The sequence below is a fragment of the Callospermophilus lateralis genome, chromosome X (genome assembly GCF_048772815.1).
Source record: "Callospermophilus lateralis isolate mCalLat2 chromosome X, mCalLat2.hap1, whole genome shotgun sequence".
Taxonomy (NCBI): domain Eukaryota; kingdom Metazoa; phylum Chordata; class Mammalia; order Rodentia; family Sciuridae; genus Callospermophilus; species Callospermophilus lateralis.
Window position 1 is genome coordinate 113609295 of NC_135325.1, and position 23097 is coordinate 113632391.

The following is a 23097-nucleotide window of genomic DNA, read 5'->3' on the forward strand; positions in this document are numbered from 1 at the left end:
AGATACTTGACAAAGATAAAATGGGTCCTACTGATGGAATTTGCTCCCACAGCAGCTGTACCACGGAACCTATCCCTACTCTGAAGATGTGTCACTTTCTGCTTCAGCCTCTAGTTAGCCACTCTTGCAAAAGGTATGAAATCAGAGTTGAATTTGAATGGTGACCACTGCCCATTCTCTTCACTTGACCCATGAGGCCATTGGAAAAAGCCCAAAGATCCACCAAGAGAGATGAATATTATTCCCAGAATTCAATAGAGCACTGCTTGTACTTTGGAACAATTGATCAACCTTGCCACTTGCACAATCTACTAGTAAAGGTTATGCAGTGCCTGAACACGATCATGGCAGAATCACCGGGCCTCATCGCCATCTGCCTTTTGGGATATCTACTCAATGCTGAATGTACAGGTTTGTTTCCTTTTAAAAAATACTTGGAATACACTTGTATTTTAGATTTAAAAATGTCTGGTGCTGTCTTCTTCGCTAAATAATGATTATATGATTTGATAGATTTAACATTCTAGCAGCCAGCATGTGGGTTGATAAGTGCTGGCTCTCTGCTTCTCTGGGTCTTCATTTTTAAAACTAAATAGTCTTACAATGCTTTTGATGTACTTTTATTTAGTGGACACTCTTGAGCTTATGATCTTATGATGTAATTCCTCTTAGAAAATGTTTGTCTCCTTGGTTTAAAAAAAAATTGGAAGTAGGAATATATCTTAACAAAGAAACAGCAGAATATGCAAAAAAGTTACTTTTTTATTCACCATTTTAAACCAAAATGGAAAACATCAAAACTACAAATGATTTTATTTACAAAAAATCTTATCTGAAGATACACAATGAGTTTCAAAATTTTAAAACTTTATAATGAGGTATATCTTGAATTGTAAAAGTTATACACCGTCCATTTAAAGCTTTAGTTAATACCAAAAGATTAACCTTTCATTAGTAAGTTGTTATTTGCCATGAAACTATTTTTTTCGTGGATTAGGAATAAATCATATTTTGTTTCTGATTTCATAATGTCTCAGAGTTAATATCTGATACTCAGATAAGCTCCCTAGGGGACAAAACAAGTCCACAAATTGATGAAAAGAGTAGGAACTTAGTTAATGCGATATATATCACTTCGTTTTTTCACAACTACAGTTTCTTTATATACACTCTAGGGGATGGTACACAGGGAATAACTTATTCCATTTAAGCAAATGGCATGTACTCACAGGAAGTATTTATCACACTTACTTGTCAACCTACTAGAATCAACACTAGTAGCTGACAGTGCCAGGATCAGGGGTGCCAACCCTAAAGCATCACCAGAAAGCAGACTGGTCTTCTGGTTCCTATTCTAGACATGATGTCAGCTAAGGAATCAGACTGAAATACAGAAATAATGATATGAGAATGCAAAGGTTAAATCAAACTAGCAAAGTGGGTAGAATTAAATAAAAAATATGTTGGAAAATTCACAAAGCAGGACATAAATCCAAGTCATTAGACATATCTCATCAGTGAGACATGGGAGGACAAAGGATTCAAACCCTTACTTTGAAATAAATGGTGGGATGATGGAGGTTATAAGAGGGCTGCTGACTCCCTGAAAACCTCAGGGAGTTGGGAAAAAAATGATAGAAAAAAAAGGAGAGAAACCAGGGCTTCAGAACTGGGAAAACAATGACTAGAGATAATCCTGAAAGGGGGCTTAAATAAACAATCTCCAGACAACACTAAGAGAAAGTCAGTGGGATTCTGGAGTCACTGTTGTAAAATTTAAAAGGCCCTTGAGGAAAGGACTAGGATAACTTCCCTAAATATGGACAGCATTGGTGCATCTGTTAAACTGTCACTGGCTTCTGAAAGGAGGAGATATTGTGTTTTCATAGCTGATGCTCCTAAGTATTATTGCATTAATCTGGAATTTGGAAATCAAAATCATTCCATGAAATCAGTTCAGTTTTGAAAAGTGTATGGATTGAAACTGTCTTTCATTAATTCAGACATTACTGAGTTACTGTTATGGTTCTAGGTGCTATGGCATGGTACCAGGGGCATGGGCATAAACCAGACTCTCTCTTTGACCTAAAGCACCATGAGATTGGGTGAGAGATTTTGATATAGTATTATAAAATGTGTAACACATGCTAAGGGAATACAGAGTAAGGGACACAATAAATGGGGAAATACCTGAGAAACAGACAATATTTGGAGCTGGGTCTTAAGAGATGAATAGGAGTCCACTGTTGTCTGATCTGGGGTGTTCTATGCAGAGGGGATCCCTCACATGCAAAAATCCAGATTCACAACAATGTGAGGTATTTCAAGAGCTCCATTTTGACTATGACAAGTGAGACAGGAACTAGGCAGGACCAGGTCATCAGATAATAAAGACCCTAAACTAAGAAGACTGGACAAATAGAACATAATATGAAGGTATCATAAATGTAAACATAAAGAGTAACACTAATGGCTGAGTTCAGATGCTTCATCTGATAACACTCTAATGAACTAGAGTGAGGGTAAGACTGTGAGACCAGTCCTAAGGTTACTGTAATCATTCAGTAATTGAGACACAAGTGCTGGAATCTGGATAATAGCTGTATAGAGAAGAGAGAATTTGCAGATTTTAAGGAAGTAGAACTGATATGATTTAATAACTACAGGGTTATGGAAGGTTCTGGGGAAGTATATAGAGCATATCTTGGGCATTTTGAGTTTGATGTGATCACATAAAGAACACAGTGCCTAAGAGCACAGATTCTGTAGTCTGACTGCCAGAGTCTAAATCCTAACTCTGATGCTTTAGTGTGGTACCTTGAGCAAATTACTTAATCTCTTAGAACCTTGGTTTCCCTTACTTACAAAAATGAGATGACAGTACCTATCTCATGGGACTGTTGTGAGGATGAAGTGAGATAATGAATGCAAAGTACTGAGAAGTATCCAGCACAACAGAAGCACTGCATAAACATCAGCTATCACCAGCCACATTAGAGTGTACAGTTAGGAAGCTTGAAAGATGATCTGGGATTCAGAAGATATATCTGCCTAGAGATAGATATTCAGGAATCAGTGTGGTGTAAGCAGCAGTTATAGCTACATGTATGTAAGAAGCTAGGGAGTCAGGGAGTGAGTGTGGACATTGTGGCACCTATCCAGTGTCTAGAAGTACTGATTGGGTACTCAATAAATTTTGTTGAAAAGGTTAGAGCCAAACTAAGGCACAGCAAATGAAGCCTATAGGACACAAATGCACTTGTATATCTAGAGGTGTGGGAGTGGATTCCTTCAATGTTGTACACTACACATCTTGTAAACCTTACTCTAGCCCCATCCCTGGCAACAATGTATGAAGTTAAATTAAAAAGCTAAAATCCTGCAGCTGAAGCCTGGAGCAGCCCTGAACATTTAAGGACCAGTCAGAGGAAGGAAAGTCAATTGCTTCAAGAGGTAGATGGATAACAAGAATTAGAGTAAAGACAAGAACCAGAATAGAGGGCTTTCATGGAAAGAGTTTCCTGGAAAGGGAGAGATCAACAGTTAGAAACGTTTTAGAGTAGTCAGGAAATACATAAGTTAAAAATTATCCTTTACAAGGTCATTACTGATTGCAACAGTCTTTTCATTATATGGATGGGAACATGGAAGGAAAAGAGCTGCCAAAGTGCATTAGAGCTAAAGAGAACTGAGAAAATTAAGAAGGAAAGGAGGGCCAGATGAGAGAAATAGGAGAAAGAGAGACAACCAACATACACTGGTCTACATGTTATCTAACTGATCCTGTCAACAATATGGTAAGGCAGATACTCTTTTTTTTTAATAACTTTACTTAATTTATTTATTTTTTATATGTTGCTGAGGATCAAACCAGCTGCCTCATACATACTAGGCAAGCACTCTACCACTGAGCTACAACCCCAGCCTGGTAAATACTCTTATTACATAGCTGTTAATCCCATTTTACATTTCTGAAAGTTAAGGTACAAAGATCATGTGACTTGTCTATAGGAGTCAGTCAGGTCCGTCTGATCTGATACCAAACTGTTTTTTCACTCAACCACACTATAAATGAATGCAGAAATGGATTCTATTTACCAGTACCTAGGGCCAAGTAAATGAATTACTGAGCAAAGAGATGTACCTGGAGGCATTGCGAGGCAGCAGTATGTGATGGTACCCATGTGCAATTTGGTGATCCATAGCCCTAAGTACTCAGCTGCCTCAGAAAAAGAAAAAGGCTACACTGTTCTAGGATATGGGATTGCAAGAATGGTGCAGCAGTTACAAGGAGTGAAGGGAATTTGAGAAAGTTGGCAAATGTAATGGGGAGGAGAAAAACCTAGGCTAAATTCAGAAAAAAAAAAAGTGAGCCTAAAGGGGACAAGGGTATCAAGGCATTACTTTATGAAAATAAGGTACTTTAGTTCATTTCTTTTTCTTCCCTTCGATCTTCCCCTTTCCTTCCTTCTTCCCTTCATTCTTTCTTTTCCTTTTCCTTCCTTCCTTCATGATCTCCTAAAGAAAGGAACAACAATCAACAACAAGGCAGATTCTTGAGTTACTAGTATTAATTACATACATGCACACATACACAATACGAGAGTGTATGTGGATATATATGTGTGTATATATACGTGTGGGGGATGAGAAAGAGAGAGAAAGACAGAGACAGAGACAGAGGCAAGGAAAGGAGAGAAGGAGGGAAAGGATTTGGAGGCCTCAATCCTTCAGAGTTTATGAGTGTCCCTATAGACTAGGCAATCACAGTTAAAATAAACCACATTCTGAATTCCAAATGCTTATAGCACTAGAATTTCTATAACATATGCCAACTGAAGGTGTTATGAATCTGAAGATTGAAAAATAATAAAGATGCACTGGTTTTATTTTAACATCAAATGAGAGGCATTGAGGTCATATTTGCAGCTGAACCCACGATTAGGCTCCTGCTCTTCAAGAGATATTTGTTGCAAAATCACTGGGCAACTGCATCCTGAAAACACAGCCCAGCCAGGGTGATGGATCACCTTGCAAGGATCTGCCATGAACTATTTTCAAGTGATGACAAAGTGTGAAGTTAACTGCTTATTTGAGAACTTTCTTTTTCATCCAAAGTAAATTCAAATATGGTTGAAAATCTGACCTTTTATTATTGGAGCTCTCTTAACTAAAAGTAAAATTGAATTTTAATTCCTAAATCTCCATGTTTATATAGTACTGAGGGAGCATCACAGATTTTGGCTCCATGCCCCAAAGAGAAATTGGCTTTGGGATTACTTGGATTAAAAACAAAGCCTTTCTTAAGAGATGTATTTAATTTTCATGATGTTTTCTTTTTTTAAAACTAAACAATAGCTCTTTTAAATTATAGTGTTTCTTGATCGTGAAAATGCCACCAAAATTCTGAGCCGGCCAAAGAGGTATAATTCAGGGAAATTGGAAGAGTTTGTTCGAGGGAATCTTGAGAGAGAATGCATAGAAGAAAAGTGTAGTTTTGAAGAAGCCCGAGAAGTTTTTGAAAATACTGAAAAAACTGTGAGTATTTCCATATAATATCCTTTAGTTGCAGACCAAAGACAGAATACCTTTTAAAAAGAAAAAAGGCAAAAACTTTTCTTTGGAATTTTATGACATTCATACATATATTTACATTATAAATGTTATATAAGAGAAGGAATCAACAGCAAAGCACTTTAAATACTACTATTAACTTGTCCTCTTTTTATTCTTTATAGACTGAATTTTGGAAGCAATATGTTGGTAAGTAATTCATTTTATCCTCGATTATGCATTTTTCTCTGAATAAAGAGATCATATAGTAAACTCTGTCAAAACAACTCAGAAAAATAAATCCAACTCTTTAACCCAAGATTGAATAGTGATATCCTACAGGGTTATGCCAGTGTGGGAGGGATCAGCTGGCAGATAAGTAAACTCTCTGCAGGGCTTCACAAAGATCAGCATTCCACCCCAGGAAGCTGGAAGGAAGAAACCCAAGTGATGACTGGATCTTGGGACTGAATAAGATTTTCTAATCCTCAGTAGAGATTCAGAGAATGCTAATTGAAAAGTCTTAAAAGTCTTCCTTATAGCAGGATACCTTAGTGCATGCCTGTAATCCCAGAAGCTCAGGAGGCTGAGGCTGAGGCAGGAGGACTGCAAGTTCAAAGCCAGCCTCAGCAAAAACAAGGTGCTAAGCAACTCAATGAGACCCTGTCTCTAAATAAAATACAAAATAGGGCTGGGGATGTGGCTCAGTGGTCGAGTGCCCCGGAGTTCAATCCCCAGTACAAAAAAAAAGTCTTCCTCATTATGATGGCCTACAAAGTTCCTCCACCATCACCCTTTTTTAAAAAATATTTTTAGTTGTTGATGGACCTTTATTTTATTCATTTATATGCAATGCTGAGAATAGAATCCAGTGCCTCACATATGCTTTGCAAACACTCTACCACTGAGTTACAACCTCAGCCCCCTACTATCACCCTTGTGTGCGTGCCCCTCTAACATACTCTCCACCTTGCACACTGGGCTCCTTTTTCACTCTATGATGCTCCCACACTACATATTTTACCTGGCTATTTTAGCTGGCTTGTCCTAGCTTGCTCTGGGCTCACTCCCTAGTCTCCTTCAGGTCTTTGCCCCAATGTCACCATCTCAATGAGGCCTACTTTAATCATCTATCAATACTTCAACCTACCCCCAGGAATCCCGCCACTCCAGACAATAATATCCTGTTATATTTTTAGTACTAAAGGTTGAATAATCCTTATCCAAAATGTTTGTTTCAGATTCAGGATTTTTTTTTCAGATTGTAGAATATTTGCTTATATGTAATGAGCTATCTCAGGAGTAGAACCCAACTCTAAACACAGGACTCATTTATGTTTCATATAACATTATACACATAGCCTGAAGGTAATTTCATACAACATTTTAAACCATTTTGTGCATGAAATAAAGTTTTATGGGGTAGAATTTTCCACTTGTGGTGTCATGTTGGTACTCATGAAATTTTGGATTGTGGAGCAATTTGGATTTTAGATTTTCAGATTAGGGATACTCAACCTGGAATACTTTTTGCCATGTGATGTATCATAGCATTTTCTTTTTTTTTTTTCTTTAATTTTTATTGTTGGTTGTTCAAAACATTACATAGTTCTTGACATATCGTATTTCACACTTTGATTCAAGTGGGTTAGGAACTCCCATTTTTACCCCATATACAGATTGCAACATCACATCGGTTACACATCCACTGATTTACATATTGCTATACTAGTGTCTGTTGTATTCTGCTGCCTTTCCTATCCTCTACTATCCCCCATCCCCTCCCCTCCCATCTTCTCTCTCTACCCCATCTACTGTAATTCATTTCTCCCCCTTTTTTACCCCCTTTCCCCTCACTTCCTCTTGTATGTAATTTAGTATAACCATGAGGGTCTCCTTCCATTTCCATGCAGTTTCCCTTCTCTTTCCTTTTCCCTCCCACCTCTCACCCCTGTTTAATGTTAATCTTCTTCTCATGCTCTTCCTCCCAACTCTGTTCTTAGTTACTCTCCTTATATCAAAGAAAACATTTGGCATTTGTTTTTTAGGGATTGGCTAGCTTCACTTAGCATAATCTGCTCTAATGCCATCCATTTCCCTGCAAATTCTATGATTTTGTCATTTTTTAATGCAGAGTAATACTCCATTGTATATAAATGCCACATTTTTTTATCCATTCGTCTATTGAAGGCCATCTAGGTTGGTTCCACAGTCTTGCTATTGTGAATTGTGCTGCTATGAACATCGATGTAACAGTGTCCCTGTAGCATGCTCTTTTTAGGTCTTCAGGGAATAGTCCGAGAAGGGCAATAGCTGGGTCAAATGGTGGTTCCATTCCCAGCTTTCCCAGGAATCTCCATACTGCTTTCCAAATTGGCTGCACCAATTTGCAGTCCCACCAGCAATGTACAAGTGTACCCTTTTCCCCACTTCCTCGCCAGCACTTGTTGTTGTTTGACTTCATAATGGCTGCCAATCTTACTAGAGTGAGATGGTATCTTAGGGTGGTTTTGATTTGCATTTCTCTGACTGCTAGAGATGGTGAGCATTTTTTCATGTACTTGTTGATTGATTGTATGTCCTCCTCCAAGAAGTGTCTGTTCAGGTCCTTGGCCCATTTGTTGATTGGGTTATTTGTTATCTTATTGTCTAAGTTTTTGAGTTCTTTGTATACTCTGGATATTGAGGTATGTTCCTGTTATCCCTAGTTTTTCTAGTGTTTTGAACATAAAGGGATGCTGTACTTTGTCAAATGCTTTTTCTGCATCTATCGAAATGATCATATGGTTCTTATTTTTAAGTCTATTGATGTGGAGAATAACATTTATTGATTTCCGTATATTGAACCAGCCTTGCATCCCAGGGATGAATCCTACTTGATCATGGTGCACAATTTTTTTGATATGTTTTTGTATCCGATTTGCCAGAATTTTATTGAGGATTTTTGCATCTAGGTTCATTAGAGATATTGGTCTGTAGTTTTCTTTCTTTGAAGTGTCTTTGTCTGGTTTAGGAATCAGCATGATGTTGGCCTCGTAGAATGAATTTGGAAGTTCTCCCTCTTTTTCTATTTCCTGAAATATCTTGAAAAGTATTGGTATTAGTTCCTCTTTAAAGGTTTTGTAAAACTCTGCTGTATACCCATCCGGTCCTGGGCTTTTCTTAGTTGGTAGTCTTTTGATGGTTTCTTCTATTTCCTCAATTGATATTGGTCTGTTTAGGTTGTCTATATCCTCCTGACTCAATCTGGGCAGGTCATATGACTTAAAAAATTTATCGATGCCTTCACTATCTTCTATTTTATTGGAGTATAAGGATTCAAAATAATTTCTGATTATCTTCTGTATTTCTGAAGTGTCTGTTGTGATATTGCCTTTTTCATCCCGTATGCTAGTAATTTGAGTTCTCTCTCTTCTTCTCTTCGTTAGCATGGCTAAGGGTTTTTCGATTTTATTTATTTTTTCAAAGAACCAACTTTTAGTTTTGTCATTTTTTTCAATTGTTTCTTTTGTTTCGATTTCATTAATTTCAGCTCTGATTTTAATTATTTCTTGCCTTCTACTTCTTTTGCTGTTGTTTTGCTCTTCTTTTTCTAGGATTTTGAGATGAAGTATGAGATCATTTATTTGTCGGTTTTTTCTTTTTTTAAGAAATGAACTCCAAGCAATGAATTTTCCTCTTAGAACTGCTTTCAATGTGTCCCATAGATTCCAATATGTTGTGTCTGTGTTTTCATTTATCTCTAAGAATTTTTTAATTTCCTCCCTGATGTCTTCTATAACCCATTGATCATTCAGTAACCTATTGTTAATTCTCCAAGTGATGCATGATTTTTCCTTCCTTCTTTTATCGTTTTCAGTTTCATTCCATTATGATCAGATAAGATGCATGGTATTATCTCTACTCCTTTATATTGTCTAAGAGTTGCCCTGTGACATAATATATGATCTATTTTTGAGAAGGATCCATGTGCTGCTGAGAAAAAAGTGTAACTGCTTGATGTTGGGTGGTATATTCTATATATGTCAATTAAGTCTAGGTTATTAATTATGTTATTGAGTTCTATAGTTTCCTTATTCAACTTTTGTTTGGAAGATCTGTCCAGTGGTGAGAGAGGTGTGTTGAAGTCTCCCATGATTATTGTATCGTGGTCTATTAGACTCTTGAACTTGAGAAGAGTTTGTTTGATGAACATAGCTGCACCATTGTTTGGGGCATATATATTTATGATTGTTATGTCTTGTTGGTGTATGGTTCCCTTGAGCAGTATGTAGTGTCCCTCTTTATCCCTTTTGATTAACTTTGGCTTGAAATCTATTTTATTTGATTTGAGTATGGACACTCCTGCTTGTTTCCGAAGTCCATATGAGTGATATGATTTTTCCCAACCTTTCACCTTCAGTCTATATATGTCTTTTCCTATCAAATGCGTCTCCTGTAGGCAGCATATTGTTGGGTCTTGTTTTGTGATCCATTCTACTAGCCTGTGTCTCTTAATTGGTGAGTTTAAGCCATTAACATTTAGGGTTATTATTGAGATATGGGTTGTTCTTCCAGCCATATTTGTTTATTTATGTTACTAAACATGGTTTGTTTTCCTCTTTGATTATTTTTCCCCCCTTTACTGTACTACCTCCCACTGTTGGTTTTCATTGTTATTTTCCATTTCCTCTTCCTGTAATGTTTTGCCGTGGTTTTTTGGAGAGATGGTTTTCTAGCTGCAAATTCTTTTAACTTTTGTTTATCATGGAAGGTTTTAATTTCATCTTCCATCCTGAAGCTTAATTTCGCTGGATACACAATTCTTGGTTAGAACCCATTTTCTTTCAGCATTTGAAATATGTTATTCCAGGATCTTCTAGCTTTCAGAGTCTGTGTTGAAAGATCAGCTGTTATCCTGATTGGTTTACCCCTAAATGTAATCTGCTTCCTTTCTCTTGTAGCTTTTAAAATTCTCTCCTTATTCTGTATGTTGGGCATCTTCATTATAATGTGTCTAGGTGTGGATCTCCAATGATTTTGCACATTCGGCATCCTGTAGGCTTCTAGGATTTGGGATTCTGTCTCATTCTTCAAGTCTGGGAAGTTTTCTCGTATTATTTCATTGAATAGATTGCTCATTCCTTTGGTTTGGACCTCTATACCTTCCTGTATCCCAATGACTCTTAAGTTTGGTCTCTTTATGTTATCCCCTATTTCTTGGATGTTCTGCTCATGGTTTCTTAACAGTCTTGCTGAGCTGTCTATGTTCTTTTCAAGTTGAAATACTTTGTCTTCATTGTCTGATGTTCTATCTTCTAAGTGTTCTAGTCTGCTGGTAGTATTCTCAATTGAGTTTTTAAGATGGTTTATTGCTTCCTGCATTTCTAGGATTTCTGTTTGTTTTTTATAACCTCTATCTTCTTGTATAATTGATCTTTTGCTTCTTGGATTTGTTTATGTAATTCATTGTCAAAGTGATCTTTCATTGTCTGATTTTGCTGTCTAATGTCTTCCTTGAGACTCCAGATCATCTGAAGCATGTATATCCTGAATTCTTTATCTGACATTCCATCTGCTGCAGATATTACCTCTTCTAATGTTGAGTTGACCTGCATTGCATGTCCTTTCTTTCCTTGTCTTTTCATACTGTTCACGTTTCTTTCTGCTTGGTGAAACTGTTGTGTTATTGAATTTTCCCCCTATATATTTATATTGCTCTTGTATAGTTGCAAAGTCTCTCTCGCAGGCACGGGCGGCGGCTCTGCCCCTCCTCCAATTGGGGCAATGTGCCTGCCATGCTGGCAGGCCGCTGGGCCTGTTCTGCCGGTGGGTCGTAGGTCCATCTACCTTGCCGGCACGGGCGGCGGCTCTGCCCCTCTGCGGGCCACTGGGCTTGTTCTGTCGCTGGTCGCAGTTCTGCCTACCTTGCAGGTGCAGGCAGCAGCTCTGCCCCTCTGCAGGCCGCTGGGCCTGTTCTGTCTGTCGGTTGCAAGTTTGTCTACCTTGCAGGCGCTGATGGCGGCTCTGCCCCTCCCCCAACCGGGGCGATGTGTCTACCATGCCGGCGGGCCGCTGGGCCTGTTCTGCCGGTGGGTCGCAGGTCCGCCTACCTTGCAGGCGCGTGGGGCGGCTCTGCCCCTCCGCGGGTTTCTGGGCTTGTCCTGCTGGTGGGTCGCAGGTACGCCTACCTTGCAGGCACAGGGGGCGGCTCTGCCCCTCCGCAGGCCGCTGTGCCTGTTCTGCCGGTGGGTTGCCGTCCGCCTACCTTGCAGGCCCGGGGGCGGCTCTGCCCCTCCGCGGGTTGTTCTGCCGGTTGGTCGCAGGTCCCCCTACCTTGCAGGCGGGGGGGGGGGGTGGGCGGCTCTGCCCCTCTGCAGGCCCCTCGTCCTGTTCTGCCGGTGGGTCGCAGGTCCCACGTTTTCTTATTTATACTATTTATCCTTGATTTCTTCCACTCCCCTCCCACCCCATCCAAAAATGCAAGCTTCATTTTGGCAGGGATTCAATTGTTTCGTTTATTTATATATTCCTAGCACCTAGAACAATATCTGGAACAGAGGCACTCAGTAAATATTTGTCTACAAAATTGAAGAAAAGGAGTAAAAGATATATTTTAATAACAACACATTTTAAAACTAACTTAAAAGCCAGCAGGATTTTGAAGCAAGGGAAGCCTCACAGATTGACTTACCTAAGACCATCTTCATGGTCAGGAACAAATTAGCCTGAACCATAAATTCACTGAGGTCCATTAATTCAAATCCCTTTCTATTTGCTACAGTTCCCATTCTGAAGACATTATTAGATATTTTTATACCTTCCTAACTCATAATTTCCCTGTTTTTGTTTTCAAGTCATGAGCAAAGACAACATTCAGTCTGTTACATTGCTTTATCTATCTTGCCTTATTCTTAGGGATGAATGCTACCATGACTGTTTCTATGAAATATTCGCCATAACATTCATCCAAATAAGTCTTTTTAATGCTTTACTCCTAATGAATTTAAAACTTTGACTCTTGGGACATATTTTTAAAAGCAAATCAATATCTGTTTTTCCAAAAACAATATTCTTAGTTGTATTTAAATCCCCGTGATTCCTTCATTGCCCACCCGACATATACCAAAGTTTCAGTAGCATATTTTGAAGCTGTGTGCCTGCCTTCTAGGTCACACAGGTACATTGTTTGCTATACCTCAGGCTTAGATACCTGGGAAACATCAAGGATATGCTTCTGACACTAATACTTTGTCTACCAAAAAACAAAACAAAAACAAGAACTAAAATGAAACAAACTCCATGTCTCTTCTCACATGCAGCTGGGATTCCAAACCACCACCAAAGTAGCCTATGCTGTTTCTCATATATAGCAAGAATCCAGGCTCCTCACTGCTGTCCTGTTCTCTGCCTTTAACTCATCATGCACAGACTTGGTTGAAGAAGAATCACCACCCAATCACATTAATTGGCATCTGTCAGAAACTTTACAGAATGCTATTTTCAGAAGTAATTTATAGCATTCCTATAACATTTAACCCTCACACCATCCCTGTGAGCAAAGCATTATGAATTTCGTTCTGCATAGAAGGATACTGTGGCTTAAGGAGGTAAAGGGACTTGCCAAAGGTCACCCAGCTAGAAGTCATGAAGCACAGAAAAGAACCCAATCCCTTGCTTTCTATTATACTTCATGGCCTTCAAATCTAAACACAGTTATTCATTAAACAAGAACCTAGTAGTCTTAAATGGGAATTGGTCACTTGGCAAGGCCTTGTCTCTTGTTGTCTTTGACCTCTACTGACCATAGCTTTGTCTAGGCCCAAAGTACACACAGACAAGGACCTAAAGGAGGACCAAATGCAGGATGAAATGACACTCATTTTAAAGATATGTCTCAGCAAACGAGTTCCTGTGTAGCTGGCTGCAAGCCCAGACCCTTTCAGTGAAACATCCTAAATAATTCAGATTTGTTGGTCTATAATATAAAGTGCAAATGTAGCTCGTTTTTTAGACCAGTTCTGAACATCAATAATAATAAACCAGAAATAACGTATTTTGTTTTCATAGAATTGGAACAAATTGAAGTATCCATGCAAGAGCACATTGGATCAAGGGGCAGAGGGGACAAGGTCTCATTTTTACAGCAAGCAGATTTTCCAGAGTGACTACTTCTGAGAAAGGGATATTAGTCCCTTAATTAATGGAACCTGAATACATGCTTCATCAGAGAAGAGGGAGAATGGGCAGGCATCCACACATTGGATGTCAGAGAGTTTTGCTTTGAAGTATAATTAATAATTAGAAGTTTCTCTTTGATTTTCCCTTTTTCTCTTTCTTTGGCTCTTATTGTCATCATTGTCTCTTACTCTTTTTTTACTCATGTATCGAGTCTTACTGATCTAGCTCCTGTTTTTTCCTCAGGGCTATTTTTCCTGAGCTCAAAGTGTGCACCCACTCTCCCTTCTGTTTGTATTCATTCTTTTCTCCTGAAGCTTCCTTGGAAGTATGCACTGAGACAGAGAATGAAGAAATCAGACTTACAGAGGCCCTTCTCATCCTGATCCTTCCCTTCTTGCTTATGCCTTCCTCCTACTTTCTTACTACCAGTGTCTTCAAAGACTTTCAAGAAACTTTGGAAAAGGTATAATGGAAGTAACTAATCTATGCACAAATAAAGTACCTTGCAGAATCTTTTAAAATTCCATATGATATACTGAACATTGTTTTTCACTTTACCTAAATCATTTGGAACCTAACTTGTAAGACAGTAAACTATCTTTAAGTAGTAAGAGATGCTTCCTGCATCTTTTATATTGTCTTAAACCCTTACTATATATGATACTTAAAGGTTAAATGATAATACATTTGTTCTATGCCTAGGTCACCAGTTCCTTGAGTGCAAGCACCGTTTATTATCTAGCTCAGCTTACTCAGCAAAACCTAAAATAAATCAGACTTTGTTCAATATGTAGCTAATATTCGTTGAAATGATTTGCTTTGATGTAGAATTAACTGCTGTAATTCTATAAGAAAGGACTGAAAATTCTTCTCATCCTATGCTGATATGGTACATTTCTTATACAAAGATATTATTCTACCTCTTTCCTTGGATTGCATAAACTATGTACATGCCTTCGTTGGGGCATTTTCCTGGGACAGTATTAACCTGAAAATCTTTGCTGGGGTGTGTTTTAGAAACCAAATAAGACAGAAGCATCAACTGGCTTCCAAGTCAGTAATCCTGCTCTGGTCCAAAAATCAGACTCTTATCTCCATAGGGGAGGACTGGATACTCTAAGCAATTTATAGATAATTTTCCATTTCTTAACCTATCCCAAAGATGGAGATCAGTGTGAGTCCAATCCATGTTTAAATGGTGGCAGTTGCAAGGATGACATTAATTCCTATGAATGTTGGTGTCGACTTGGATTTGAAGGGAAGAACTGTGAATTAGGTGAGTAATTATTTTTGATTATTCGTGGTTCAAAGTTTCCTTTTGAAACCAGATAAAACTGGAAAATGCAATGTTTATGTATCATAAGCTTCTCTTAAAAACATACTTTCAGGCTCAGTACAGTGGCATATAACTGTAATACCAGCAACTCAGGAGATTGAGGCAGGAGGATCACAAGGCCAGCCTGGGCAATTTAACAGGACCCTGGCTCAAAATTTTAAAAAAATAAATAAATAAAAAGGGCTGAGGATGCAGCTCAGTGTCAAAGTGCTATTATGTTCAACCCCCAGTACAAAAAAAAAAAAAAACTTTCAAAGATTATAAATATTTACTTCATCTGTAGTCACAGTTTTCAGGATATAAGCTCATGCAATTATATTCAGAGCAGTAACACTATCTGGTCACTAACATTAGATGATAATATTGTTTCACTCACTTTATTTATTAATCCTCAATACAACCATATGTGGTTAGTACCATTATTATCCTCACTGTTTGCATATTAGAAAACTGCAGCTCCAAGAGCTCAAGTGGTTCAGCATAAGTGGTTGAGCTTGACTTGAATTTCAGTTTGATTAAAAAATCTGTGCTTCTGACAACTATGCTCGAAACTCAAAGAAAACTGAACCCATAAAATTATTTGAACTCGTGACTAAATTGCTATCAGCCTAGGCAGTAGAAGTCAATTACATACAAAACCAGTGGTATGATAGGCCAACTGTCCCATACAATAGGAACTGCTCTACACATACAGACCACTTCACATGTTAAACTTGTTGACAAAAATTACAGGTCATTCCCAAGTTTGACCATACTAGTCACATAAAAAAAAATCTAGGATTATTATATACCTATACCCTAGAATATTTTTCAGGTTTTGGTAACTGGAACAAAGCCCTTTACCTAATTGATTATTAGCTCTGGATGCAATAGTACTAGTATTGTGACCATGATTGGCACACAATTCTGCAAAAGAATACTCTTTCTACTCTAAAACTCTAGAAGAATAGAGATGCAATCCCAGGGAAAGAATCTGACACCACAAGCTACATGACTACTGACAAAGAGTAGAAAATTAGCAGGACACTGTTAAGGCATCATAGCCAGCCACCTGACAGATGAAAAGGAATAAAATGAAATGAATTGCACTTGTCCTATTGAGAAAGGGGAAAAAAGTCACCTGAAATGTTGTTCCGAAATCCTTTTAGTACTAAAGAGAAATTGATTGATCATCTTCCTTTAAGATCTAAAAGATCTTAGAAGAAAAGAAAAATGTAACAGGGAAAAAGCAGGTAAAAGGAAAGAAAATAGCAAATGCAGGTGGATGAATTAGTATAAACTGTGGTGGACTCCCACTCCCTTAGGTTTCCCAGTGTGGAGACAAGCCAATTTCTAGCTTAACTTTCCTGTGGGTGTGTTCATAGGTTTAACATATCTAAAGTGCTATTTTCATCTGAAAGATTATAATTTCAAATTCAGATTTATCTAGATAAATTTGATCCTGCTATTATGGAAACCTACAAAAATCCTTAGAGTAGTCATTCATTATCAGCTTAAATAATAAAACTATTAGAGCTGAGGGAATGAATAACTCAATTAGTCTCAGTTACTATGTGGTAGTAGACTATCTTGAAAACAAAAATGTCTATATCTAGCTTAAATATACAGATGTTTTTTAAAAAGAAAGAGAATCACTTCAAGCAATGTAAGTAAATCTAGGCACAAAATTTCTGTAAACGTATTTTACTATATGTGTGAGGTCATGGCCCACAGAGAAAATATGCTAAGTCTACAACTGGCACTGTCAATACTTTCAAGTTCCCACATTTCCGCAGCCAACACAACACTTGGCCTCTATGGTATATTGATTTCACCCAATCAATCTGATCAAGGTTTAGAAAAATCTTTTCAGCTCTTTTAGTTCACAAACAAATTGGGAATTCTTTCAAAATGTTCTTTATCTCAGACACTCTAAGAAAGCAACAACAAAAGCATCTACAAACTCCCATTTTAGCTTGTTGTCTCCAGCTGAACTAAAGACTAATCTCAAAAGCCACTAGATAGCACAGTTTATAGAGTATCTGTGCCCCAAGTGTCTTGCTTTACCCTGTCTTGGAAAAGGAAAGGAGATTTCCATTGTCAAGACCTTTTTGTTTTCTTTTTCCCTTGCAATCAAGTTCTTCATCAGGGGAGAAAAGTACAAACATTGAGGGCATGCTTTCTAGTTAGAAGAATAGCAATTAATTGGTTACTGGGTCCTTTTGGCTAGAATAAAGACCTCCATATGTTCCCAGCTGCACATCAAATCCAAATCTCTTTCAAAGAGATCAAGGTCCATAAGAATTCAGTCATCTCTGCCACTTCTAAAGAATACAAGAAGCATTTTCCCACAGTAAGATAGGGATGAAAAGAAAAAAACTCACAAGCAATAAATATTTGTTTTTTTTTTTTCACTTTTGCAGCACATCACAGACACTTCTGTCTTATTTACTGTGCATTTCTGTACGGTGGTAGGGATGTTGAATTTAACTGAAGAATGTTGAATTTAACCATTTTGTGGTAAACTTGTTAAATAGAAAATCTTTTGTTCAAGTTTTTCTTGGCACATCAGTAGATATACCAGGGAAGGTAAAAGCAGGGTAAAATAAAATAGAATGTGATGACTTTTGTCAGTAAGCACAAAAGGAATTAGAAACTGTTCATGGTAATATGCTTGTACTGTAGTGATGAGCTTAATGCTCTTCAACAGAATGTCTAGGCACGGAGACCAACTTCAAGATCAGAGAGAACCCATGCTCAACATAGTATGTAACATCTAAGTGCTCAATAACTGATGAATGAGTGCCATTCTGATTGTTTCTTAGGTCCTGCCTTATTGACCCTTTATTGACCCAGAATTCCTTATGCTATTGTTCTGTTTCTAGAATCCTGAGCCTTTTACCTGAAGGTTAAAAAAAAATGCTGAATAGGCAGCAATATTTCCCATCACATGCACAAACCAAGCCAGAGATCAAGAGAGGCAGCAACATTCTGGTTCACAAAGGGCAATGACAAATGTTCCTCATTTTTCCAATGATCAAGAGGTCTGGTTACTTAGTCAAGGACACAGAATGGGAATTGGTTAAAAAAAAAACCACACCATGTTTATTCATTCCCATTTTGCATTCCCTGGGACAAAACAAGGCTACTCCTACCACCCACCTCGGTTAACTTATCACAATCTCATATTGACTGAACACTTTCCACAGGTGGTATTTGATTTGGCTGAACACCTTAGCATTTCTTGTAGCAACAATATGATAGTCAGAAACAAGCAAAGAGCTAGGGATATTATCAGCATTTGTTAAGAAAAATAGTCCTAAAAATAAGTAAAATAAAAAAGACAAAATGTCATCTTTTTGGATCACGCACTTGGTGGATTATTGGTAGCAAAGATTAAAGCTCAGACTGGTCCCTTTGTTCACCTGATGAGAGCTGATTTGCCTCCCTTTATTTCCTAAAGTATCATTAAGGACTATGAATTAATTATTACTTTAGCTGTGTGCTAGCATATATAAACGAGAGTTTTAAAATTTAGATTTACCACTTAAAAATTCATGATATTCTCCAATACCATATAGTCACTCTGCTAGCTTGAGTTCCCCCATAATAAAGAGCCTCTTAACATAAGTTATTTACTAGAATGTGAAATCCTAGGGGGAAAGTGTAAGGGACAGGAGAATGAGTCTGTGAGGAAAGGAGAATAAATAAGAGAATCAGTAATCCGATTACTTGCCTATAACTGTAGCTGTCTGCTGGATCTCCTGGGATTATCTCCAAAATCCAGGTGCACTGATCTCAGGATAGTCCACCTGAAAGACAAGAAGAGGTGAAATAATTTATCCATCAGCATCTCTCCCATTGGTCAAAAGTTCAGCCTATGGGACATTACTATTTCCCAACTGTGTATGCTTGGGCACCCAGAGAGTCATATAGCATCCCATACCTCATCATGGAAGTCCCAAGGCAAGATATGAAAGGCACCTAGACCAGATATAAGCCAAGATGATTCAAAGCTGCTATCATGTGAAGTCAGTAGAAGTACATGTAGAGCTCATTACTACAGTACTAGTAAAAGACAGATAAGGTTGAGAGGTGGTAATAAAGGTGGTACACAGGAGGCATCTAATACAGACACTCAGTTATCATTGTCAAACTGTCTATGATAACTGTACCAAGCATTTCTAAGCATTTCTATTGAAAGGTGTACAGTACTTGAGTATATAAGTAGAAGGTGTCTTACATTCACTGGATTCTGATACTGCGCTAGAGATAGAGGCCCAAGGGCAGAGCCTACTTTTCTTAACTCAGCAGGTCTCAGCTAGCAAGCCCTGAACCATTCTACTTTCTGTTATTGAGATGGCATAGGAGAAACAAAAGAAAGCACAATAATTTGAAAATACAAAATAAGATGGCAGGAATAAACTGACTATGCTAAGAATCACAATTAATGTGAATTGGGGTTCAACTAAACTATTAATGACAACGTTCAGTCTGGAGTTAAAATCTAATTGCATATTGTTGACAAAAGAGATCCCTAAAATAAAATTACACCAGGAGACTAAAAGAAACAGATATAAAAAGAATTATCAGGTAAATGTTAACAGAAAGAAAACCAGAAAAGCAATCCTAACATCAGGCAAAATAGAATCCAAGATGAAAAGCTTTACAGGAGACAAAGAAAGATATTTCATATTAATATGTGAGATTTCACAGGAGAGTAAGAATGGAATGCTTAGCACTGTCAACACATAATATCTTTAGCATTTAAAAAGATCCTATTTTGTCCTCTTGTGTTTTATACTTATCTTCACATTGCTTATAGGCCCTTATGGACTCCCCAACACTGCTATTTCTAGAGATCTCCAGCTTCTACTTCTGGAGGTAACTTGTCAAACTGGCTAGCTCTGGAAGCCAAGCAACATCTAGAATAACTAAGCAACAAATACTACACCTCAGTGTAGACAGGCAGTATCTACAGAAAATTAAGAGATTGTTGCTGCTTTTCTTGTTTGCTAAAAGTAATAAAAGTGTAATTTTCAGAAAAATGATTGCACATATAGAAAACCCAAAGCACCTAAATAATTCGAAGAAACAATATATATAGAAAGGCTGCTGGACATATAGTCAACATACAAATATTGATTATGTGCCTACATACAGCAAGAAGTCAAAAAGAAGTTTGTTTTTTTTATTTGCCTGATATATTTTATTTTCTGTAGTATGCAATACAAATTTACATGTGTATGCAATATAACTGTCACCAACAAATTTAAATCATATTTTTAAAAGCACTGGGTACATGATTACATGTTAGTAAATATCAGTTTCCAGGTATTTATGGGAGAAGATTGAATGTTAATGTATGCACATGTAGCTTTCTTGTACTGATATTTTGCTTTTCAATGTGGAGCTAGTAAAAATGATTCTGTTGACAAAATGGATCAAACAATAAATAACAAAATAAAGGTGATATCACAGAGTATTGGTTAAGGTCACTAGCTTTTGAATCTGGATGGAACTGCATATCAATTTAACTCTCTGAACTTTTAATTTTCCTTATCTGTAAAATATGGATATATTCTCACTAGATTTTTTTTGAAACTTAGGCAAAAAAGAAATATATTGGAAGGAGAATTTACAGAATTTATGAGCAGTCTGGAGAATTGTGCTCAGAAAATAGTCTAGAACAATGTTATAATGAAGGAAAGAAATACAATGAAGTCATACACAGGACAGTTGGGTTAGGGGTGTCCCTTCTGCCCTGGGTTTGAGCTCTATGATGTGTCAGCTTCTTTTATCATACACTCCAAATTCAGAGGCTCAGATGGGAGCATCCAGTTGTCCAAGCTTGTTTACATGGTCAAACCAAGACTAAAAAGAAGTTTTATAATAGAATTAAAAATTAATGCTTAGGAATGAAAGTAATAAATATGTGAAAAAATTCTACACAAAAATATGGAACATTTTGAGAAAATTAAGGAAGACCTAAATAAATGAATGGATAGGCTATCTTCATGGATTAGTGGATACAATACAGTAAATATAACAATTATCTCCTAATGGATTCAGTGCAACACCAATCAAAATTCCAGCAGGCATATTTTTTGTATATGTGGAGTAGGACTACCAAGCTAGTTCTAAAATGTAAATACATGGAAATACAAAGGGCCAAGGATAGCCAAGACAATTTTGAGAAAGAATAAAATTGTAGTAGTAAAAGTACTACTACGAGAGTTAGAGAAACATGTTAATTAAGATGGTGTAGTATTAACACAAGGGTAGACAATAGATCAATGGAACACCAGAGAGTTCAGAAACATACATACATACATATGGAAACTTGATTTATGACAGAGGTGCCACTGTAGTGAATGATTGCTCTTTTAAAAAATAGTGAGGGATCAATTATATATCCATAGAAGGGCAAATACATCCCTAAAACATATCATGTATCGTAATCAAATACAAGTGGATTCAAAATCTATATGTGAACTATAAAACAATAAGTTTTTAAATTCATGAACTTGGGATAAGCAAAAACTCTCTTAAATAGCATACAAAAAGTATGCACCACAAAGGAAAAATTGATAAAATGACACTAGAGAGAAAAGTCAAGTCACAGAGTGAAAGAAGATATTTGCCCCCCCCACCCCCACCACCACCACACACACTGGAACTCTTATACACTGATGATAGAAATTTAAATTTGTACAAATGCATCAGAAAATTGTTTGGCAGTATCTACTAAACCTAAACATATGATCCAATAATTTGACTGATACACATAAATCCAGCAAAATCACATTCTTATATTACCAAATATATGTACAAAATGTTTATTAAACCATTATATATAAAAGCCAAAAACTGAAAACAACGCAAATATCTATTAATAGTAGAATGGCTGAATAAAGTTGTAATAGTAATATGATGGAATACTACACAACAATGTGAATAAACTATAGCAATACAAAATCACATAGATGAATCTATAGATAAAATGTTAAATGAAAGACACAGAAGAGTACATATTGTGAGTATTTATATGAAGTTCAGGAACTGGTAGCTTTTGAAAAGGAAGAAAGATGGAGTGATTAGGAGGGACTGTCAGGAGAATTTGGGGGGTTTTGATAATGTCCTATGTATTGATCTGTGCAGCATTTAAACAGATTCATTTGCTTTGAAAATTCATACAAAAGTTTTATATTCTTTTCTGAATTTGTGTTACATTTCAATAAGTAGGATTTTAATTGCAGTCCATGATTTAATGAAAATAGAATATCTAGTCATTTAGCTTTACACCAAATCTAAATACTACTGCCACTATTTTATGCCTGAAAATATTATTTTTCTTCCCATTATTTGCTCCAGGCTCCCAAGCTTCTCACCATGAATACTCCCAGCTTATATTTGACCCATATGTGAGTCAGTAGTTCCATGTACTTTTTAGAAAGGCGTGTTAAATGGTGTTATTTTGCTTTCTTCCAGATGCGACATGCAACATCAAGAATGGCAGATGCAAGCAGTTTTGTAAAACAGGCACTGATAGTAAGGTGGTTTGTTCCTGTACTGAGGGATACCGACTTGCAGAAAACCAAAAGTCGTGTGAACCAACAGGTCAAAATCTAAATAAGTTGTTTTTTTCTTTTAAGAAAATATATATTTGAATCTTTGGCATTTTAACTCCCTAATTTTAATCCCTACTTGCATGTACTTCCTTTTGAAATCAAACAAAAGATCAGTGGCATGAAATGGACAAATTATTTTTCAAAATTATATCATTAATTTAAATATAAATTTTGTTATTATCCACAGTCTTTTTTGTGTCAATTTTTTCTCTGACCTTTAAATCACAAAGCAATTGATTGTGTGATTTCTGTATATATTTGTAATTCATCAAGTCAAATTAATGTAGTAATATAGTACTGTACCAGAAAAGATTCACAAATAATTGAGTGATGGACTTCTAGTAGAAGGCTGGTGAATTTTAAGCATGAGACTGTCAGGGCCTGACTAGTGTACTCTAAGAAAGTTACTTCCTGACTTTGAGCCTTAAGCTGAGTTTA

General features: G+C 37.0%; 1 protein-coding gene across 2 annotated transcripts in view; it reads left to right on the forward strand.

Annotated features, from left to right (window-relative positions):
• Positions 1-270: 270 nt before the first annotated feature.
• F9 (coagulation factor IX) overlaps positions 271-23097 on the forward strand; it is a 34785-nt gene continuing 11958 nt past the window's right edge. Inside the window, exons 1-5 of one of the 2 annotated variants that reach the window (XM_077107115.1) lie at positions 271-411; positions 5375-5538; positions 5739-5763; positions 14876-14989; positions 22520-22648. In XM_077107115.1, the coding sequence (XP_076963230.1) occupies positions 324-411; positions 5375-5538; positions 5739-5763; positions 14876-14989; positions 22520-22648 (520 nt within the window). In that variant the 5' untranslated portion in view covers positions 271-323. The remainder of the gene's footprint in view (positions 412-5374; positions 5539-5738; positions 5764-14875; positions 14990-22519; positions 22649-23097) is intronic. The other variant, XM_077107116.1, reaches the window with a different exon arrangement.